The sequence below is a fragment of the Hippoglossus stenolepis genome, chromosome 11, assembly GCF_022539355.2.
Source record: "Hippoglossus stenolepis isolate QCI-W04-F060 chromosome 11, HSTE1.2, whole genome shotgun sequence".
Lineage (NCBI taxonomy): Eukaryota > Metazoa > Chordata > Actinopteri > Pleuronectiformes > Pleuronectidae > Hippoglossus > Hippoglossus stenolepis.
The window spans coordinates 1,935,162-1,957,442 of NC_061493.1; the positions used below are offsets into that span (position 1 = coordinate 1,935,162).

General features: G+C 43.3%; 1 protein-coding gene across 1 annotated transcript in view; it reads right to left on the bottom strand.

Moving 5' to 3' along the window:
- Positions 1–15,914: 15,914 nt before the first annotated feature.
- The window catches only part of cdh6 (cadherin 6), an 81,519-nt gene continuing 75,152 nt past the window's right edge, over positions 15,915–22,281 (bottom strand). The window contains exon 12 of the mRNA XM_035170921.2: positions 15,915–19,304. Within this exon, the coding sequence (XP_035026812.1) occupies positions 18,757–19,304 (548 nt within the window). The 3' untranslated portion in view covers positions 15,915–18,756. The remainder of the gene's footprint in view (positions 19,305–22,281) is intronic.

The following is a 22,281-nucleotide window of genomic DNA, read 5'->3' on the forward strand; positions in this document are numbered from 1 at the left end:
TCAATTGTGGCAGAACTGCAGCATTACTGTAAATAATGCAGCATGGCAGTTGCAGTTTATATCCACTGTCTTTTGGCTCGGTTTTGATCTTCACCAGCCCCTTAGAAAAACGTCTGCCAAATGCTCCACTATGTTCCCCAGCTGCTCTTTAACTTGTTAGGTGGTGCTGATCAGGTAGTGCACAGTGGCTGTACCAGAGGCTTTTCTCTAAAAAACAGCTGCCTGCAGCAGATGGAAACAAGCTTGAAGCATTAGGTAGTTCCTGCAGGACAGACAGGACAAATTGATCCATGGATCAATACAGTCAGTCAGCGGTTATTTCAATGTAACATCAGTCCTGTCCATAGGGACCTCTGCCCTGCACTGAAAAGGTTATAACATGAGCGGGGAAACATGCGACTTGACAATTTTTCAAACTTCATATATAGGACAGTTACTCGTTACTCTCACTCAGACTGTTTACGTGCTTGTTTTGACGCTTGTCACAGCGATTCAATTACATTTTCATTTGCCAGTGAATTTCTGGTGGATTAAAACAAAATGGACAATGGACATTTTGCAAGGTTTCATACTGACATGTGTGAGCATTTTACCCGCAGCAGGCGCCACGTTGATTCGGTTCCTTTGCTCGTGAAGCATCAGTGAATTTCAGTCTACCCCTTGGTTTTTAGAGTGGTCTGAATACACTGCGGTTATAGGGGTGTTTGAAAGACTAAGATGGCCACTACCCGTAGATCACATAGAGAAATGGGACAACACTACCCCTTCATGGCCACACGCGAAACAAAGGGGTAGGGCTAAGGGGTGAATCGGGACAGGCCCTTACTCTTCTGAACCTGCTCCAGTGTCACCGTGTAAAAGTGTCTGCGTTTGAGTCTCTGTTACTCCCGGAATTGTTACAATTTCAGTAAAAGCATGTTCTATTAAAGCTATTATACATTTTAATACATTTTTTTATACATGAGCTCATGAGTGTATGTGGAGGTGGGGGGGCTGGGAGAGCGCCTTCACCTGTAGCAGAGGATCAATCAGTGCAGGTGAGAGCTGTTAGCTGATGGATCCTCAGGTTTAAAGGCAGCGGCTGATCTGCTTCAAAAAGACAGTCACGCAGTCACACAAGGACTGAGACGGACACGCGGAGAGAGACAGAGACACAGAGACACTGGGCTGCAAAGCCAGACACCAGCAGAAACTGCTGGCCGCTTTATGTTTTGACTTTATGTTTGCTCGTGTGTGCTGTGTGGAGAATAAAAGATGCTGAAAAGAAACAGTTGTGTCTCGGTCTGTGTGTGGGAGAGCCCAGTGGCATGGTCCTTTGCCACAGTGTACTATTAAATGGCCTCAGGAGGTAGAGCGGGTCATCCTCTAACCAGAAGCTCGGTGGTTCAATCCCAGTCTCCCCCATTCCCTGTGCCTTGGGCAAGATACTGAACCCCAAATTGCCCCTGATGGCTGTGCCGGCAGTGTGTGATGGAGATGATAGAGACGTGTGCATGTGAAAGTGCTGCGCATAGATGCACTGTATGAATATGTATGTGAATGGGTGAATGGCAAAACTGTACTGTGAAGTGCTTTGAGTGGTCATCAAGACTAGAAAGGTGCTATTTAAATACAGACCATTTAAGAAACAACAAAAAGAACTGTCCTTGGTCTTTGTATTGAACGTGCTGAGCGTGTCACTAGGGATACAGTTGTTTTGGTTTTTGTCCTGAAAAAGAGACGAGTTACAAACTGTCTGCAGCTCTGATCCTGTGAACGTAATGTTTGTGGGTTTAATTTGCATGTGGCACCAAGACAAACAGAGGGAACGACAGCAATACAGTACATCCCAAATCTAATTTAGCAGCAGTGTGTGAATTGAGAGCGTGGTGCTAAATAAAGTATCACATGTGGCGTTCTGGCTTTTAGGCATAAATAGATCATCTTATCCCATTACAAACCTCAGATCTTGTTTTGCCTGTATCAGAATCAGATTGAGGGCTTACGCGTGAGCTCAGAGCACAAAGACCTGCTCTGATCTGCTTTGCATCACTGGCAGATCTACACACGGTTTGTGTGCACTGTATTTATCTTTATATTGAAGTAAGAGGGCACAGAAATAATCATATTTAGGAGTCTGTTTTACAGTGGAAAGATCTGGTGTTTGATTCTGGCTGATACTGTAGGTGTGCTTCACTGGCATTTGACTAAAAGTGATGTCAAATTAGAGCAGTGCCTTTTGATCACAGGAAAAAAACAGCCTATTTTTAGGCTCAGCAACACTCTGCCTTTGATGGCCACATGCGTTCAGTTGGTCTCAATCGATGGGGCGACTGGAGCAGAGCATAAAGGTGTGTTTTAGCGGAGTGAGGAGCGTGATGTGGGGTGGACGTGATGAGATGTAATTACTGCCTTCAAAAAGAAAGTCACAGCGGCTGTATTAAACCCTCTCCTCTCTGCGCCCTGCAGACAAGCCATCTGAGCTTCAGCTCCGCCGTCGCCTCCCACGCTCGAATCGGTCACAGTTGTTTGATTTTCCTCAAATGAGAGCAGTGGTCAAAGTGTGTGTGAGAGGGCGACGGTGCTGCTCCACTCGGCCCTGAGATAAGCTGTACGTGAGGTCGGTGTAATTGAAAAACTCACTTACATCTGTGACGTTCAAATTAAAGATGTCAAGTTTCAAACACCAGAGCGTCATGACTGTGTAAATTCAAAGAATTGTGTTCACTTCAGAGATTCGTAGTCCCATGATTCTTTATAGCATGATGTTATGGCGCTCCTTCTGACTGTAATGAGAAGTCACTGGTTTGTACTTCAGGCCTGTGAGCACTGGTGATGATGGTTATAGCTCTATATCTGCAACCCAGTCGTCACACCAGGTTGTGTTTCTTCAGCCATCTTGCAATAAGCTTTCACACACTGTGTCTCCCAGCTGCTGACAGCTGGATGTTGAGGCTCTCAGTCACTGATGAGAGGAGCCTCAATGCAACGAGCTATTTATCTGTCCAGTGACAGTGACGATCCACTGTGCTCAGTGTAGCTTTAATTATTGCTTCTATCAGTTGTGCTGACAAGTTAATAGCAGAAATCTTTTAATGTGACATCATTCGTAAAAACAATAAGTGAGACAAGCAGATCAGAGTGGATGATCAGACAGGTTGGAATCAAACCCCTGCGGAGGGGTCTGACAATAATGAAAGTGATGACATTTATTAGCTCGAGGGAGAAGCAGTTACTGATGTTACACTGAAGGCCATGGCACTGTGGGCGTGTGCACTGATCAATGGTGACAATAAAAGTCCTGTTTCGAAAATGTCACTTGAGTAAAGTAAAAAAATATGAAGATATGAAACTTTGCTATATGCTTAAGATTTGTTCCAGGCTCCAACTGCTGCTGTATATTTCCCTGAAGAAGCCACTCTGCTTTTTATTGCATAATATATCTATAGACAATACTTTTATATCTGTTGTGTTAAGTATGTTTAGCTTTTCTCCCTTTTTTGACATGTTTTGATTTAGTTTTCTCACCAAATATCCCAATAAAAATAACACAATAACAAAACAGAACACAAAAATGTGTTCTACATTATGATGACATTTTTCTTTAATATCTTCTAACTCAAACACAGATAGTGAACGCTCCTTTAATGATGGAACCTCTCACTTCTCTCTCTTCTGATTATCTCCTGATCACTGCTTCTACTACTACTAATAATAGCAATAATAATTACATTTATATCGGACACAACAAGCAAGAATAAAATTAAGAAAACACTGTCTTTACTTATTGGTGCAGTGTGTTCATACTTCATACTGTTTGGGGCGCGGCTGTAGTTCAGAGGGCAGAGAGGGTCGTCATCAAATTATCAGGTCAGAGGTTCGATACCCATCTCCTCCAGTCTACATTCCGAGTGTCGCTGGGCAAGAAACTAATTCTCTGAAGGCTAATTCTTCCTTTTACTCGAGCACAGTTTGCCAAAAGTAATGAAATCTTCCTCATCAGTTTACTTGGATCCTGGAAGATATTCTCCAAAGCAGCTCTGCTCATGCAGTCAAGAAAACCTTGATGAGCAATGAGAGACACTTCTCTTCATACTGTTCTGTGTACCGGTCTTTGATGGAGCCAACACACCCAGGTTCTAACTGTTTACTGGACTCGTCCGCCTCAGTCTCAGTGGCTCCTTCTCTCACGCCATCTGTGGTGGATGGGATTCAACAAGGATCTCACCAGAGAGACGACCATCCACTGAGTCTGCTCTGAAGTTAGTCTTCAGATCATCTTCTTCCTGTTTTTTTTTTGAAATCTCAGCAGTCAGGAGGAAGACTGTACCATTTTCATGACAAATCCCAGCTGAGCGACCGCTTTAACACACTGTTTTGTTTGGATTCTCTTTTCTTTTTGACCCAAACGTTGGAATCAGACTCTGAGGCAACTTTTACGTTCAAACGCAGAGTAAGCAGTTGTAAAAGTAATGAATGATTGTTGGTGAAGAGGAACAGGTCTCAGAGGTAGTTTATGGTAAAAATGGTAAATGATCTGCATTTATATAGAGCTTTTCTAGTCTTGATGACAACTCTAAGTGCTACAGTACCGTTTTTGCCACCCATTTTATTTCACCCAATCACACACATTCATACATCTATGTGCAGCACTTTCTCTATGAGAACGGCACAGCTGTCAGAGACAATTTGCAGCTCAGTATCTTGCCCAAGGACGCTTCGGCATGTGGAAGAGTGAGACTGGAATCGAAGTTTATAGTCTTCGGATACATGTGTCTGAATACGAGGAACAGGAAGTCCAGGAGCAACAATCAATCAATCAAAGTTTATTTGTTTTATAAGCCCATATTCACGAATCACAATTTGTCTCATAGAGCTTAACAAGATGCGACATCCTCTGCCGTTAATCCTCAACAAGAGTAAGGAAAAACTACAAAAAAAAAAAATATTAACAAGGAAAAAAAGGGAAAAACCTCAGAGAGAGCCATCAACAAAATAACAGTATTTAGCATTGCGTCAGTTCATGTAGGACACGGAGTCATGTGCTAAGCTGTCGTAAGCTGTCAGCTTCTGATAGGTTTGTGGGTGCTCGTCAGTCACCCACCAATCACAGCCCATTCTCTTAACAAAGCAGTTCCTTTAAATACGACCTCCTCCTCACTGATCCCTGCTCAGCTAAACTGCCACTCATGCTGCCGGCAACTTGCCTCCACCACCCCAGCCTCCACCTTTTAGCCCTGAGTCCAAACATGGTTGTGGTAAATGATATTCGTCTTGAACAAATGTATCTCGCCTGCTTATGCCCACCGGGGGACTTTGCACGTGTTCCATGTTTTATCTTAGCATGCTGCTTCGCTAATCCAGGGAACATCCGAAGAATGGAGCCGTCCACAAAGTATAACTGTATTCCCATTGTGCAATAATGGTTAAATCATGACAAAGTGTTCCTGACTGAGCATTGATTAGCAGAAAAAGTGTCTCAATGCTTAAAGGGGACATAGCATGCAAATTCCACTTTGTTAGTGCTTCTACAGGTTAATGTGGGTATCTGGCATGTCTACCAACCCAAAAACTCTGGGAAAAAAACACTCGCGCGTTTTGTTATAGTTCCTCTAAGTCAGAAACGTCATGCTTGAGCGACTCGATTGAGCTTCCTGGGTTTTGTGTTGTAACAAGGCACTGGAAGTCTCCCTACATGGCGATTCTGCTTTCTCCGCTTGTTGTTGTACCCGTTGAATGTCGGGGTTCGGGGTAAATGATGGTCTTCATAGCCCCCCCCCTCTCTCTCTTTCTCTCTGTCTGTCTGCTTGTGTGCTTGTAGTGGATGGGCAGAGGGGACATTTAATTATGTGATTGGGAAAATTAAAACTCCAGGACAACAAGGGAATACAAAGTATGGGATGCATATTTGATTATTTATATCATATAAAATATGTAATTTATATCGTTTAAAATCATGGGGAGAGGGGAGGGGGAGCTGGCTCATTAGCATTTAAAGGAACAGGCACTCAAAACAGGTCACTCTGTGGAGGGCTGTTTTAGACAGGGTAAAAAGGGTGCTGTTTGAAATGATCCTTGTGGTATTTTGACCAAAGTATGTTACAGACATTTCATTAAGACCCCAAGGAACCATATCAACTTGTGGTAAAATGGGCATGCTATGTCCCCTTTAAAGTATTTGTACAAAAGAGAATGTCTGATAGAGATGAAAGAAGCAGCAATGACAAATACATTGGGGGGGTTATTGTAAGTAATGGTAGAGTATGTGAGTAGGCACATTGTATATCAAGGAGTCTTGTTGTAATCATAGTCCATTATCAGCTGCCACCACAATCAGGATCCATGATCCGCCATCACCAGGAAACCAGATTGTGACGCCCAGGTCCCAGTCTCTCTCTCTGTCTCACACACACACAGAAGCACACACACACACAGAACACACACACACACAGAAGCACACACACAGAAGCACACACACACACACACACACACACACACACACACACACACACACACACACACACACACACACACACACACACACACACACACACAGGAGGAATGATATGTAATTTAGTACAACAACATTAATCATAGAGATTACATTTTAATACCAGGTGTAAGTTTGGTTTCCCTAAATGTAATTATTATACATTATTGTCCTTTAATCAACACATGAATGCCAGGTTAATGAGTCAAATGAAGATACTGTGGAATCGTATCAACAGATCAAGCCACAGAAGCTCACATCCGGAGTCTGTCTGGTTTTTCCCATGATAACAGAAGCTTCACGGCTCTGTCACTGTAACAGTCTCCTCAGTTTCACGCTTAACTTCACAATTTCACACAAAAGGAAAACACTTCAGATCTGCGTCCCTTCAAGTGTCGTCTTTTTGACATCTTTACTGGAATTGACTGAGAATATCAACGCACCCTCACCCATCCCCTACATCTCCATCCTCCAGAATGCACCACCCTCGACCTCCCTTCTCACCTTCATTTCCTCTTTTCTCTCCCACTTCCAGGAGAGCCCTCAGACGGAGGCTGTGGAGATGCATGGAGAGTCTTTTGATTAACAGTTCCACGCTCCACTCCACTGTTTGGTTATGCAGATGGTTTGTGATTGGGTGATAATCTGTGTGCTTATGTGTGCATTAAGCTGCCTTATTATTAATGAGCAGGGACATAGAGGACGGGCTTACACAAATTGAGTTTACCCATTTTATTTGCATAATCATTAACCCACGTTAAGGGTCTGATATGAACCGACATTCCAGGGAGCTGCACTGAACCAATGAAGAACTGCATGCATTTCAGATGATTTAACCAAATTACAGAGAATGATCACCAGCTCTGCAGAAAACAAGAACAACCCCAGTTTCCTCTTCAGCTCCACAATCCAGTCCAGACATCACTGCTAGTTTTAGGAAACAACACCTTCCATTCAGCTTCCATTGCTGAAAGGAACTGAGAAGTTATAATGTATGTATCAATCCCTTTCCTTCACCCTTTTGTGGAAGAGTTGTGATTGGACACGAAAAAGAGGAATTCAGAGTTTACCTTCTGTGACGGGTTGATTTTGTGGCATCCTCATCAAAAACTGTTATATAACACCTGATATATATTTAGCCTGCATGCTTTTCCTCTATAGATCTTTGTATGTAGCTCTGTTGGAGGTTTCTACCTGTTATAAGACAGTTCTCACGATGGGAACAATATAAGGTTATAAGGTGTGACCCTTGCTCTGTTAAGTTACTGGTGATAATGTAGAAACTGGCTTTAATTGATTTGAACACAGTTGACTGCTTTGTTTCTACAGCCTGTAAACTGGGCTCTCATGATGTTTTCACTGTTCACTTTCTGCCCAGCAACCATCAGCAGCAAATTTAGTGACAAGTGGCTGGTCTTGACCGTGGAATCCTTTGTCCCTGGTATTCGAGTGGGGGCGGTGCTCAGGTGGGAGAAGAGCATTTGATATTTTGATGAAAATTGCTTCTGTTAGTGGCACAATGTCATACTGTCTGTAAAATGTGCTGATTTCATTTAATACAGAAAACTCAAACCTGCGAGTAAATATGCAGCAATTATTATTAAGGCTTAAAATGTCATTTACATTTTCAGCCAGTAGTTGTGTTGAAAAGTGTCTCCTTCATTAAATCCCAGCAGCTGTCTGAAGGCAGCAGGACACACTGTGTGTTGATGAATCTGCAGAGAGGAGAAGTTTATATACACATATATATATATATATATATATATATATATATATATATATATATATATATATACAAATACAAATGCTTTTTAAATCAAGAAACGCTTGCTGCCAGATGTTCCTGACAAGGACACTTTAAGTTGCTGTGAGCTGTTCATCACCTCAAATTCAACTCAATTCAATTTTATTTATATAGCACAAACTCACAACATACGTTATCTGACTCCAGACTCAATGTGGGCGGCCATCTGCCTCGACCTGTTGGGTGAGCTGAGAAAAATGGGGACGAGAGGGAGAGGTGGGAGGAGAAGAGGGGAGAGAGAGAGAGAGAGAGAGAGAGAGAGAGAGAGAGAGAGAGAGAGAGAGAGAGAGAGAGAGAGAGAGACCAGGAACAGTTGTGTAACCATCATATTTACGCTCTGTCAGGCTGGCTGTTGAAAATAACAAGAGGTATATTAACAGATGTTATTAATGGTGACAGCACCAGTTAAGAATAGGAATAAGAATAAGAATAATTGTTGTTGTTGTTGTTGAGTAATGTCAGAAATGGATCCTGCAGCTCAGGAGTCAGAGATACCTGCACAATGTGTTGTGTGTGTGTGAGAGAGGGGGGGCGGGTAGAGCACAAACATCTAAACAGGAGGCAGTTGACAGTGTTATCAGAGTCTGACTGGGCAGCTGCCTCCATCTCACTCAGACTCACCCTGGGTCCAGGTCCACATCTGCACCCAGCACACAGGACGACCTGATGTAGTGGAATGAATTCGCCCTGCAGAGCAGCGTGAACAGGGAACAGTTTGGTCCCCGGAAGTGGCCGCACACTGACTGGCAAATAATGAAAAACAAACTCCACCTGAATAGGGGGTTTCTGACTGATGAGACACTTATGGGGCGGCCTCAGCACCCAGTGAGTGAGGAGAACCAAGGCTGTGCGTCACACAACAGGTGACTAAATGAACATTTTAGATCTCAACGCTGTGTTCAATGTACTGAATTGACTTGCGGCTCCGTGTTTGAACTGTGCCATGTTAAGAAAAGCTCTGAGTGTGAGCCCCATTAAGACAAAGGAGGGAGCTGGGGATTAATCAGAAAAATCTAATCGTGTATATGTTTGGAGGTTATAATAATCAAAGCAGAGGATAATCCTCTAATCATTGGAAAGTATTATTAAACAGTTTGTAATTAATTAGAAGATGTCTGATTAAATATTGAGTCTTAAATGATAAGATTAAGGTTGTGATTTACTCTCTCATCTGTCTGTCATTTCATCTCACATTTCTTCTTCTGTGTCCCTGCTTTGCCTTGACTGTCTTTGTAAGTCTAATATTTCTATTCCTCTCTTTAATTTTTAAACATATCTGCTTTTGCTTTTCCCCCATTTACTCATCATTCATCTCTACAAGACTGTGTCTGATAATAATTCTCATCTATTCAGTGTGGTCCTACACACTGGTCAGCATGGGCACTTCTGTTCATTTAAAAATACGTAGCAAATACAGTTTTAATCATAATGGAACAAGCAGGTCTTAACAAAATGATATCTAGCAGACTTCTATTTTACACGGTTGAACATGAAAGAAACCAGCCCAGTGAATGATGACGGCTGTGGATTTTGTCCATCGCTTACATTTTTCACACATCAAGAAGGCAGCAAGGAATCATTGCAGTGAGCCAAACCTGTAGCAGTGTTCGTAAAGTACCTGACAGTCTTTTTAATACACTTCACTTCACTACACACAAGATGACAACTGAACCACTTTCATCCAGGCTGACAGGTCTGAACCATTGTCGGATGATTTTCCATGATATTAGGTTCATATTCCCCCCGGATCAACTGTAATTTTGGGGATCCTTTGATATTACATTCAGTCCAACACTTTGGTTTATGACCCAAACATATTCCCATCATCCTCAGCTGCACTTTGTATTTTGTCCAAATTAGCATGCTAACATGCTAAACTAGGATCATGAACTCAGGCTTGTTACACTTTCAGGTGTTGTCATTTTCTGACCCCGCAGGGCAGCCTGACACACTTCCAGTTTTCTCCGATGAATTGAGAGTTGACTCAGAAGTCAAACAGACCACAGCCCATTGTCTCAACCTAACCACAGACAGCAGTGAGGATGTAAACCTGCTGTGACAGTCTCTGATGTGACACGGGGGCACTTTGTTCACAACTTCACACACAAGCCCCCCAGGCCCACCCCCTGTAGACTCTGCTGCTGTTAATAAATGTAGCACTTTAGAAAAATATGTTGCCTCTGCACGCTGAAAAGTGACACAACAGATGAATCCAGCACGTTACAGACTGACGCCGAGGGGTCCGAACAGTTATAAAAGCAGATTATGTCAATTCCTGGTTACCCTCTGTTCCACTACCTTCAGTGACTCAAATCTATCTATCATTCTGAGAAAGGCATTTAAAGTTGCTATTACACATTTGCATGAAGTGAAACAATGATTACACACTGTGATCAGTACACGTGTCAATGGAATGTTTGCAGTGGGAGGCCGACGGCAGCCACGTCTGACTCACACTGGCTGACAGATATATCTGACCTCCCTAACTTATGCTGATGTTTTCTTTATTTGACCAACAAACACATGGATTACAGTCATCAAGGAGTCAGCCTGAGATCTCTGATCTTTTTCTAAGACAATTCATTTAAAAATGAATGAATCAGGCTGATACTTGTTGTGCATGGATAACACAACAATTACATTATCTTACATCATTCTCTACCAAATTAATTACATCACAAGCTGCTGTTACTCTGTTAGTCCTCTCGACTGGGAAAATGACACGCACCCTGGAACCAATCCTAAAACAAACACGTTATATAAATACATTTCATCTTTTAATATATTAAAGAAAAGAATCATTAAGGGAGATATGTAGACCTGCATTTTAATTGTGCCTGTATTAACTGGGCCTGTCCGAGAAGACAGTTTCAAAGAAAACTGGCCTATATGTTTAAACCTGTTCCTCCTGTTCATTCACATAAAAATCATATGTTCAAGAATTTGACAATAAATAACTATTCACAGTGTGGGCACAACAGAGATGACATGAATGTTTATTAAAATCAGATGCAAATGTAATGAACGGTGGTCCAGGTGTCACTCAATAGATGATGTATCCACAGACATGACATGCAGCGTAGAGAGGTTTCAGCCCCTTCCCTTGTCCATCACACAGTCCCCTCGCGGAGACGACTTCTCAGCCACATTCATTCTGCCGCAGGACAATGAGCCCAAACACAGAGCCAGAATCATAAAGAAGAGGGAGCCGTGCAGCAGATGGTCTGGTCCCCACAGAGCCCTGATCTCAACATCAAGGAGTCAGCCTGCGATCACATAAAGAGACAGAGGCACTCTGTAACCCTGCTTTTTGAAAACTTTTACTTGCTTATTTACTTAGTAGTACCTGGTGTAAACTGGGCCATATGGTTTATTATTCAGGATGAGACGGTTCTTTGTGACCCCTCTGCAGCAGCCTGCTTTGACCATGATGTGTCCCAGTCCTCCTGGACTAAATCTTTCCTGCTTCTTCCTCCTACTCATTCCTGGCCCACTGTCCCAGTGAAAAAGTCAAAAGTTATAAATCCCTATTGGTTTCTGTTGTAATCTACCAACTTTTAATTATTTTTCAATTGCAGGCTGACAATACAGACATTTCCCAGTGTTACTTGGTTTGTAGAGGATCTGACTCCTTCTTTTGCTGCGTGTGTCTCTCTCAGTCTCCCCCAACTGCTCCCCAGGTGTGTGTTGTGCCTGGAGGTGGAGTGAAAAGCCCAGCCCTGCAGGCCACACACACGGCTCAACATCCCAGTGAACAAGCTCAGCACCGTATTCACTCCCAGCCTTGAAGAATGAATGGTCACGCATTTTTGTGTGAATCTGAGAGAGAGAGAGAGAGAGAGAGAGAGAGAGAGAGAGAGAGAGAGAGAGAGAGAGAGAGAGAGAGAACTCTTCGTGCAGGGTGAGTGAGTTTGACAGTCACTTTCTATCTCCTTGCATGACATTCCCATCAAAGATTAACATTGAGAAAATGTATGAAGCACTAATGGAGGCACGCTGTGTACTCATAGCATGGTAAAGTTACAGCTGTCATCACTAACGCTGCCACTGGGTAACCACACACGCATGCACACACACACACACACACACACACACACACACACACACACACACACAGGCTCTCCTCTCAGTCTACTGTCCATCGGTAGATACGGTACACAGTGAGTAGAACAGGGATAAAGGTTTCAAATCTGGCCATTGAAAAAAAAGTTGACATCATATATATTATGTATATAAATTCAAGTGGACCCCGACCTCAACCACCTAACCCCATGTCTTGTCAAACCCCTTGGCAGTTTCACCACATGTTTTTTTTTTTCAGAATAAAAAGTGTGAATCTTTCATGTGATTCTGTTTTATCCAACCATGTTGGTTATTTATTCATCTCTCAGTTTCATTTACTGAAAGAAACATGCTCATGTGGAGTTTTGTATGTATTTTTAAGAATGTAAGTACTAAGGCTTATTCTTTAAAGATGATACCATCAGAAGAAAAAGAAATGAAACAACACTGTCCCAGCAGCTCACTATCAGGCTGACTGATTCATTTCAGATTTAAACTGTTGCTATGTTTTCGCCTGGTGTCAACTCCTCTCTGGTTTTCCATCTGCTAACAAGGAGACCTTTAGAAACACTGCTGCCTCTGTTTTGCTTTCAATTTTATTTTAGTTATTTTATTTAATTTGACGACCAATTGCGTCACAGGGGAATAACTAGGCCCACATTAAATGCAGCAGAAAATTGTGTTCTTCTGTTTTAACCCTCGTGTTGTTCCTGGGTCGGATTGACCCAGAGTGTGTGTGTGTCTGTCTGTGTGTGTGTGTGTGTGTGTGTGTGTGTGTGTGTGTGTGTGTGTGTGTGTGTGTGTGTGTGTGTGTGTGTGTGTGTGTGTGTGTGTGTGTGTGTGTGTGTGTGTGTGTGTGTGTGTGCGTGAGTTCGTGCGTGTGATCATATACGCAAGCCCTGGCCGGTCAGGGTTAGGGTTAGGGTGACCCAAGGATTGTCATTATCCAATTCTCCTGGGGTAATTGAGACCAATGGTTTGTCATTCTCGATTCTCCTGGGGGGTCATTTAGACCCACACCTGATTCCAATTACAATCTAGGGGGGTATATTAGACCCACATAGAAGTCTCCGTGTGCCACTCTCCCGGACCATGGCACAATGTCACGTCAGGAGCGTTTCACCAGAGAACAGGTTCTCCAACAACTATTCTCCCAGCAACCATCCTCTGAACCCGAAGAGGACGCGAAAGAGCCAGACCGAGAAGCGGACGGACAAGGAGATGGAGAAGCAGACTGAAAAGCAGACAGAAAAGCAGACCAAGAAGAAGACAGAGAGGACGGCGACAACGGCGAAGACGACGGCGACGAAGACTACGACCCAGTGGGTGATGCTTCTGCAGATTCTTCATCCTTGGAAGCGGCGGATGCCCAGAACGGAACCAGGGGTTGCGGATAGTGCTCGATGTAACGGAGGGACTGCACGGTCGTAACGTCACGTGCGACAATTACTTCACCTCCTACGAACTCGTGCGACAGCTCCTGGAGAGGAAGCTCACTGTGGTCGGCACGGTTCGGAAGAACAAGCTCGAGCTCGGGCTGCTCGCGGTCAAGGGAAGAGAGGTGTTCTCATCCAAGTTCGCATTCACGCCCACCCACTCTGGTGTCCTACATCCCAAAGAAAAACAGGAACATGGTGCTCCTGAGCACATGGCACGCCGAGGCCGACATCAGCGGCCGCGAGGGCGGGAAACCGGTCATCGTCCTGGACTGCAACCGCAGGTGGCGTGGACAACCTAGACAAGGTGATCGGAACGTACAGCTGCAGGAGGATGACCGCACGTGGGCCCCTGGTCGTCTTTCACAACATTCTCGATGTCTCTTCCTACAACGCCTTCGTGATATGGAGAGAGATCAACCCCGACTGGATGTCGGGCAAGCGGAGGGTGTTCCTCGAGCAGCTGGGAAAGGCTCTCGTGACTCCGTTCATCCCACGAAGGGAGCGCATCGCCCGCACGGAAGCGTCCGCCACGGTTGTCAAGGCTGTAAAAGCTTGTCACTTGTCTATTGCCCTACGTGTGCGTCCTAATATGGGGTGGGCTATGTGAGGGGGCCAACAGCCGGGGAAGCAGGGACAACACAAGGGTTAAATGATCCAATGTGTGGATCCTTCTCGAGCCGATCTATCTCAGGATATACTGTGTGGAGGCAATGAAGCTAAAAAGTTAGCTATGCAGCCGGCTGAGCTGCAGGAAGTGGAGCTGGTTAAAGTAGGTAACTGTGCAACAATAAGGACGTGGTTAAACAAATATAAAAGACTGGTGTGTAGACCAGGCCATCTATACAGTCATTCTGGCATTATTGTGAATGTAGTTGTACGTATTTGTATGTATGTATTTTAAAATGTTTAGACAAATGTCAAAACAAAGCTGCATGACAGCCATCATGGGAACAGAACTGAATTACACTACATTACAATGTATTAAAGCATGTTCAGTGCTAAATACAAGTGCTTAAGGATTTTTTAAAGACATGAGACTGCTGTGAAGATGGATGAAAAAAGATTGTTGTCTGAGGTGAGTGCCCACTAGGTCCTGTGATAGAATGATTAAATATCCAGCGGAATAAAAGTGGCGTAGTTGGACATGGCTGTAGGTTTGAACTGGATGCGGCGATGACGGATTGTCAGATAGGGGGGGTGACAAGAATAGCGGTGTCATCAGGATCAGGCAGTGGTAGAAGCCACAAGCGTATATGACAGCACTAATCTCTATTGTGTAGTGGAAGAAGAGGAGAGGGCCCAGGACAGAGTCTTGTGGAACTCCTGTAGTCAGGCTGCATGGCTACTTCTCATGTCACTGAGAGGCCTGTCAGGTGGGATCCAAACAGAGAGAGACTGAGACAGTCATTCCTCTAAGGGTGGAGAGGAAGATCTGGTTCACTGTGTCACAGGCAGCAGACAGCTTGAGGAGTGTGTGGACTGAGGAGAGGGAGTTTGCTCCAGGAGCATGAGGTACTCCTGTCACCACACAGGTGGGGGTTTAGGGGGTTGTTCTGTCAAAAGGTAAGTAGACAGTTATTTAAAAAAAAAAAAGAACCTTCTAGTGTCTTGGAAAGAAATGGATGAAGAGATACAAGTATGTGCACAAATTACTCAGTGGACAAAATAAGCTGCTAAAGTGGCTAATAAACTATCTCCAATCTCTCTGTGAGTTGTGTATGTAATCTCTCACAAATGGCCTAACTGGATGATATTGAGCCAAGAAGGGACACACAACAAACCAGGTGGAACTCAATGTTTCCTGTGTGTCCCTTCTTTTTTTTTGGTTAAGATGCTATATTATCTAGAGGAAACCAGAAATCCTCTTCCAGTTTTAGCGGTCGTTACATATTGCACTTTAAAGCATTAAGAAGATGCATGGGGAATCTTACATAAAGCTTCAGAACAGTTTGTTTCTGTTGCTGGATGTGGAAGAAATAACTGGAGTGGCAGCAGAAAGGGATATTTTCTTCTCAGTGGAGATTTAATTTCTCTTTTTTATAAACAGACAATTTTAATGAGCAAGGTGAGCAGAGGAGACAGATGTAAGAAGGATGAAAATGGTTTCCTGCGGCTGTTATTCATCCCCCAAAAAAATATCTAACATTTTAACTGTAAAAGTTTATTTTGATAAAATTAAACAACTTGATAATACATCATCATATACAGACAGTAGACTGCCTACAGCAAGTTTTACACCTCCAAAATACATGAAAAAACAGTGAAGCTGAAGGTTGTTTCGATTTTTTCCCTCCAGGAATGTCATTATTGTGTCCTATAAATATTTGGTACAAAAAAGAATGAATTACAATAAAAAGAAAAATATGTGGACATTTTTGTATTAAGCCTTCAGAGCAGACCACAGTCACAAAACACAACTGGAGCAAACTGCAGCTTTTACTGGAACAGCCAAAACACAATACAAACGCCTGCTATGACATGAAATGATCCTGACTACATGGTTTCATCCCTCAATGGGAAACTAATGTTTTTCTTAACATGGCACTGAGGTTGACTGTTGTGAATTTTAACCTTTTTCTTCAATAGCAACAACGCAAATGATGACTGCCTTACAGTGTTGGTTAATTACAACATTACAACAAAACCCCACAAGTCTGAATGAGACACAGGGGTGGGCTGAATGAAGCTAACAAAACAAACAAACAAACAAACAAACTAAATAAGGTAAGCAAAGTTTCTTTTCTCTTGTCTCAAACAAGAGCAGCGAATGAAATCTGTGCCAGAATACCCCTGGGAACAAACATTTGAATCGCATCCTCAAACTGCGAGCGCGTGCCAGAAAACAGGTGTGGGCAGGACATAATACGAGCTGAAAATGAGGTTACCAGTGACTGAAAGACATTCAAGATGCAGCTGTGAAGTAGGTCTGTCACTTTTCAGAAAGTCAACTTTGAACCAATACGGAAAGGGGTTTGATTAGCGTCTGTCTGTGGGCTGTCTGTTGTGTTTGTTTATTTATTTCATTCATCTGAGCACAACCAACACAGTCTAGTCCCAGGGTGATGTTACACTGTAACACTGATACTGGTCTGATCGTCTGCAGTGTCTCATCAACAAAGAGACTACATCCCCAAATATACAAGTACTGATTTAACACAACACTGACATTAGATTATTATGTTATTGTTGTTGTGGCTAACGTGGCTTATGTTGTAGCAGATAGGGGGCAACAGTGACATCCAATTGGGGTTAAGTGTGTTCATCTCATGAATGCATTGAGTGTCACTCTGCTTTTAGCTCTGGTTCGGTCTCCACTTACTCCTAAGAGATGGTCACGAGTTGTGTCTGCCTGCTGTTTGGTGCTGGAGAGGTCAGGTACACTGAGTTTGTTAGAAAACTGCTGCCTGCTGCTGGAGATAAGCCCGATTCGAGTTGATTAAGCTAAACCAGAACAGAGCAGTCGTTGGCATGAAAACCAAAACAATGAGCTAAAAGACACAAAAACGTGAGAACGGAAGAGTTGGCGTTCATCGCGTTCATATTACCTGTAGTCTTTTGATCAATTGTTGTAATAAAAATAATGATTAGTGCAGCTTTATATTTGTGCAGCCTTAAAAATGGCTAGATTCACTGGTCATTGTTGAGAAGTCATACAGTCATCTGAATTTTCAAAATAAAAGTGAGAGCCATACTGTTTCTCTGTGTCCTTCATTTAAATGTAAAGCATTTTCCCAATGGACATGTTTTTACCATTGTTGAGCATCTGTCTGTATGACATCTGGATTGTATTTTTGTTTTACCTCCAGTAAAATTACAGATAAACAGAACTTAGTTTTCTTCCAGTATGATGAGGTTCAACCACAGTTCTGACACAATATACACTTAATCAAGAAGCTAAAAATCTAGGAATGATGTTGTTAACATACATCTTCTTTTTGTGTGCAACACAAAGAAAAACAAATCTAAAAACCTGCATAAACATAAAGAAATCAGTGCATTTATTCATACGAGGTGTCTTTTACTCTGTGTCCCGAAGAAGGCGACTTTCGAGGAGCGAGGATTCCGTCAGAAAAGCTCCTCTGGAATGGTCATTTTGTACAAGACAGCAAAAACAACAAGCAATCATGTAAAAGTTGTTCCAGCCCCCTCCAGTGTGAGCCAGCGTACAGGCGTCTACAGTTCAGCTCGAAGGGCAGCAGAAAGGGCACTTAGTCAGAAAGAAAAAAAAAGTGTCTTCCCCACACTCTTCACTTCATATCTGCAGCGGTGAGTGTGGTCCAGTCCTGAAATAACTACATTTTTATTTGTTTTGTTGAGCGACCTGGTTCCACACACTCGATTCAGTCCATCTTGAATCCTGCATTCAAAGCCACAAGAAACACTCTGTAAAACAGTTATTCAGTAACCCAGGAGAGATTAAAGCAAAAGCTTAAAGTCCAATTCTCTTTACAAAATACTGTCCAATTCAGATTTTCAACTCCATTCAGGCCTGAAATGAATCACTGAAGAGGTCCACTCTGGTGAAATTGAAGATCTTTGGATCCACCCCTGCACTGGTTGATTTACCTCACAGTTCCCAAATATAGACATTTTGGGACTTTTGTCTCCTTTTGAAACAGACTTGGTGAGTTCCATGTGCAGTGAAGCCAGGTCAGAGATCAGGTGGGGCTCTGGATTACCGTATTCCATTAAATGGATCTGCCGAATCTGCCAGCACATCAGTTGTTTTTTCATGTTTTTGTATTTTCATGAGTTTTCTTAAAGCTCATCAGTAACAGTGACAATCTCTTTTACTGAGTTTGTAGTGAGACACAGCTGTCCTCAGCCCTGCACTGATCAAAATGTTACTGAACCTGTCTTTGAAATGAAAGCATGTGTGTGTGTGTGTGTGTGTGTGTGTGTGTGTGTGTGTGTGTGTGTGTGTGTGTGTGTGTGTGTGTGTGTGTAAGAGAGAGAGTGTGTGTGGTTCCATGGTATCTTCGTTAGGAGAAGTCACTGTCCTCGGCCCCATACAGGTCAGCTAGTTTCCTGAACCTGGGCCCCCATTCACTAAGGTAGTGGTAGTCCTGCTCAGCCTCAGATGACACAGAGCCCAGTGAGCTCAGCGACTCAGCCACTGAGCCGGCGCCCTCGTAGGCGTAGGTGGCCAGCGAGTCGTACGGCGGTGCTGTCGGGTTGCAGTCGTTCTCCAGAACTCTCTGGTTGATGAACTCGCGTACGTCCCCGTTGTCCCGTGACGCCAAGGTGACCGGTGGCATGATGAGGCCAGGAGCAGTGGGAGCATGTCGGCGGTGCGGTGGGTAGAGCAGGGTGTCAGTGGGGATGATGTCACGCCTCTGCTTGGCAGACTCCTCTAAGGCAGCGGCAGTATCCGGGTGTCGCAGTGCTCCGATATCAAAAGCTTGGGTGTCCTCCTCGCCACCACCTTCATCATTATAGCTCACCACGTTGTCCCGGACATCCTCCTTGGAGATGATGAGGGGTTCCTGCTTTCTTTGGCGTTTTAATGCTGTGAATAGAACCACGATCACTGCAAGAGACAACAGCAGATAGGTGCAGGATTAGAGAAGTTCACAGGAAACTGATTAGAATCTACAGCCACAGAGGGCAGATAATACTAAACATTATTTCGGCAGCTTTGTTTTTATTGGATATGAAAACATGTACTCCACAAGTTAACTGCTGAGGAACAATGTGACTATGCTGCAGTGAAGTCAGGTCATGAAGCAGACAACTGCAAATGAGCCAACACTCTATTTAAAACACTTAATTGCATCAGTGGCATTGCTGGGTGGAGTGATTGATTTTGTGGTCAATAAACCTAACAGGTAGCTGAATACACAGAAGCATGACAGAGGTATTAGAAAATATAAGTCGATACCTAACTATGCAAGCTCTTAAACGGACAGGTCTTGGTATTTCTTAATCCCTGCGTTTGGACCGACTGCCTCTTGCCTCTCACAGACTTGAACGCTGTTTGTTTCCAGGTATTTTCATACTCTCATGTTGCCAGTACACAACTAAATGGTTATTTTCCTAAACCTGAGGGGTTTTGTCATTGTAGAATATGCACAAAGGTGATATTTGATGTCTAAGCTCTGACCTCATCACTCACCCACAAGGTAGCAGCAAGCTTAGCACACCAGGGAGCGTGGAGTGACGATAATAAGACTTAGAGCCTACAGGTGAATGCTGGGGTGGAGATGGAGCTTTTGAAATGCTACACGAGCAGAACTGACAGCTTGAGAACATTAAAAGGGTGCGTTGGATTTATGCCACGGGAGCATAGCAACACACTGGAGTTGGCTGCCTGGAGGAGCTCAGCAGCCTCGCATCACTTTGTAATAAACTGGAACAATCTTTTAATCTCCAGCTAGTCACAGGAAACACAATAGTGTAAAGATGATCAAATAAAAGAGTAGGGTTTAGTGGGAAGATGTGCATCACAGCTAATCTCGATACAGACCAACACGTGGGTCTCTAAACAAGGTGCAGACACATTACACCCCAAAATGAAAACACCAGGGCTGCTAAGGCCCGCTACAGGCAGACACAAAGGACAGCAGCCTTTGATTTCAAAGAGGGCTCAGCCATAAATAATCATGCAGAACATTTGATTGGCTAAGCTCATGCAAGCTAGCTTGAATGTGAATCAAGTGGGAGCAAGAGTGGCAACAAGAAAGTGCAGAGGCGTAGCTAAGGTCAGGGAAGAGATGTAAGCAACAATGCATACAGAGCAGCAACCCAAATCAATGCATGGAGCATCTCCACAGGAGCAGACAGGCTGTGATTTGTGTGAGCGTATTGAGAGAATTAACAAGACGTAAACACAGAACAAGAAAGATTTGTATGGATAATGAAGGACGTTACAGTACATGATGTGCGGGGGGGGGGGTAATAGTGATGTGATGCCTGAGGTGATGATCAATACATTCATATGGAGGTCAACACTACTAAAGTACTCCAGCTTAAGGCTGTGTTTTAATTAACACCTTAAATATAATTTCACTTATCACACGATGTGATTTCTCTAAGGAACTGGACTGAAGTGAACCATTTGCTCTGGTATCAACACCTGACTTCTGCATAGGTTTGAGCAACATGTGCTGTCACAGGTTCTCAGAGAAGGACGATTAGTTGAAGAGCTGATGTACTTGTGTCCACGCTGCAGATAGAGTCCTCACATTGAGTGTTATGGCTCTGCACTCTGCTGTAATGTCTCTTCAGTCCAGATGAGAGAACTAAAAGGGCCGTCACTGAATGAAAGCACCAATCTTCAATGTGGTTTGCCCTCAGCTCTCCTTGGAGCTGTTGGCTATTATTCTACGTCCACATCTGTGTCCTTATATGAAAACTTCAATTTATGGGCCACTGGTGTGAATAATGTTGTTATAAGCAGTTCTGGCGGACGTGTGGTGTTAGTGAGGTGATTTAGTGTCACCTCATATTGGTTGGTACTATTGTCTTGTTCCCAGCGAGCTACAACGGAGCTGATGTCTTTAAATGTGACTATATTGTATTGTTCTGTATGATATTGTATGGCATTGATGTTTTATCATGATTTACCATTCAGTGTCATATCATACTGTTTTCCTTTACTGCTATAGTGTTGTATCCTATTGACTTGTTTGCTGTGATACCATTGTTTCACTGTATCACATGGTTTTTATTGTATTATCATGTAATATTGTACAGTTTGTATAATTGTATGGTGTCCTGATGCATGTTGTAAATATTATTTTGTTGATGTGCTCTTTACACAAATCTATTGTACTTCTGTCCATCCTGGGAGAGGGACCCATCTAGTTGAGGGTTAGAGACAGAGGATGGCGCACCTTGTACAGATTGTTAAATGACGTAAATAGTGATTTAAGAATTTGGGCTATAAAAATACAATTTGATTGATTGATTGATTGATTGATTTATAGTGCAGTACTGTGTTGTATCATTTGTATTGTGTCCTGAAGTGTTGTATAGTGTTGGATCCCATGGTGTCATATTGTATCATTATCTCTCAAATTACAGGTGAATTCCAGAAACACTCATACTCATTATGACATCACTTATTCTGACGAATATTTGTTTGACTAAAATAACCAGATCAAGGCATGACAACTTTTAGTATCGCCAGGTTGCCATGAGTGTGTTTAAGTGTGACAGTGGAGCCAGTGGATGGCCAGCTGCTCTCATCTCTCTGCACTCATGTAAGGGGAGTGTGGACACTGCATTTCAGCACTGCCTACCTCCTGTGTCTGTGTGTCTTCATACATCCCTGTGTCTTGCTGTGTGTGTGTGTGTGTGTGTGTGTGTGTGTGTGTGTGTGTGTGTGTGTGTGTGTCCACTAAGTCTGCAATGACTGCACCTTCAGAGGCATAAATATGTATTCATTTTCCCAGCAGCCCACTGGACCGTGACCACTGCATGAATAAGAGGATAAGTGGGGATGTGGTGGCAGATGAGATGCACTCATTTCCATAGAAGGTTTGATTGTGACGAACAGCAGCCGC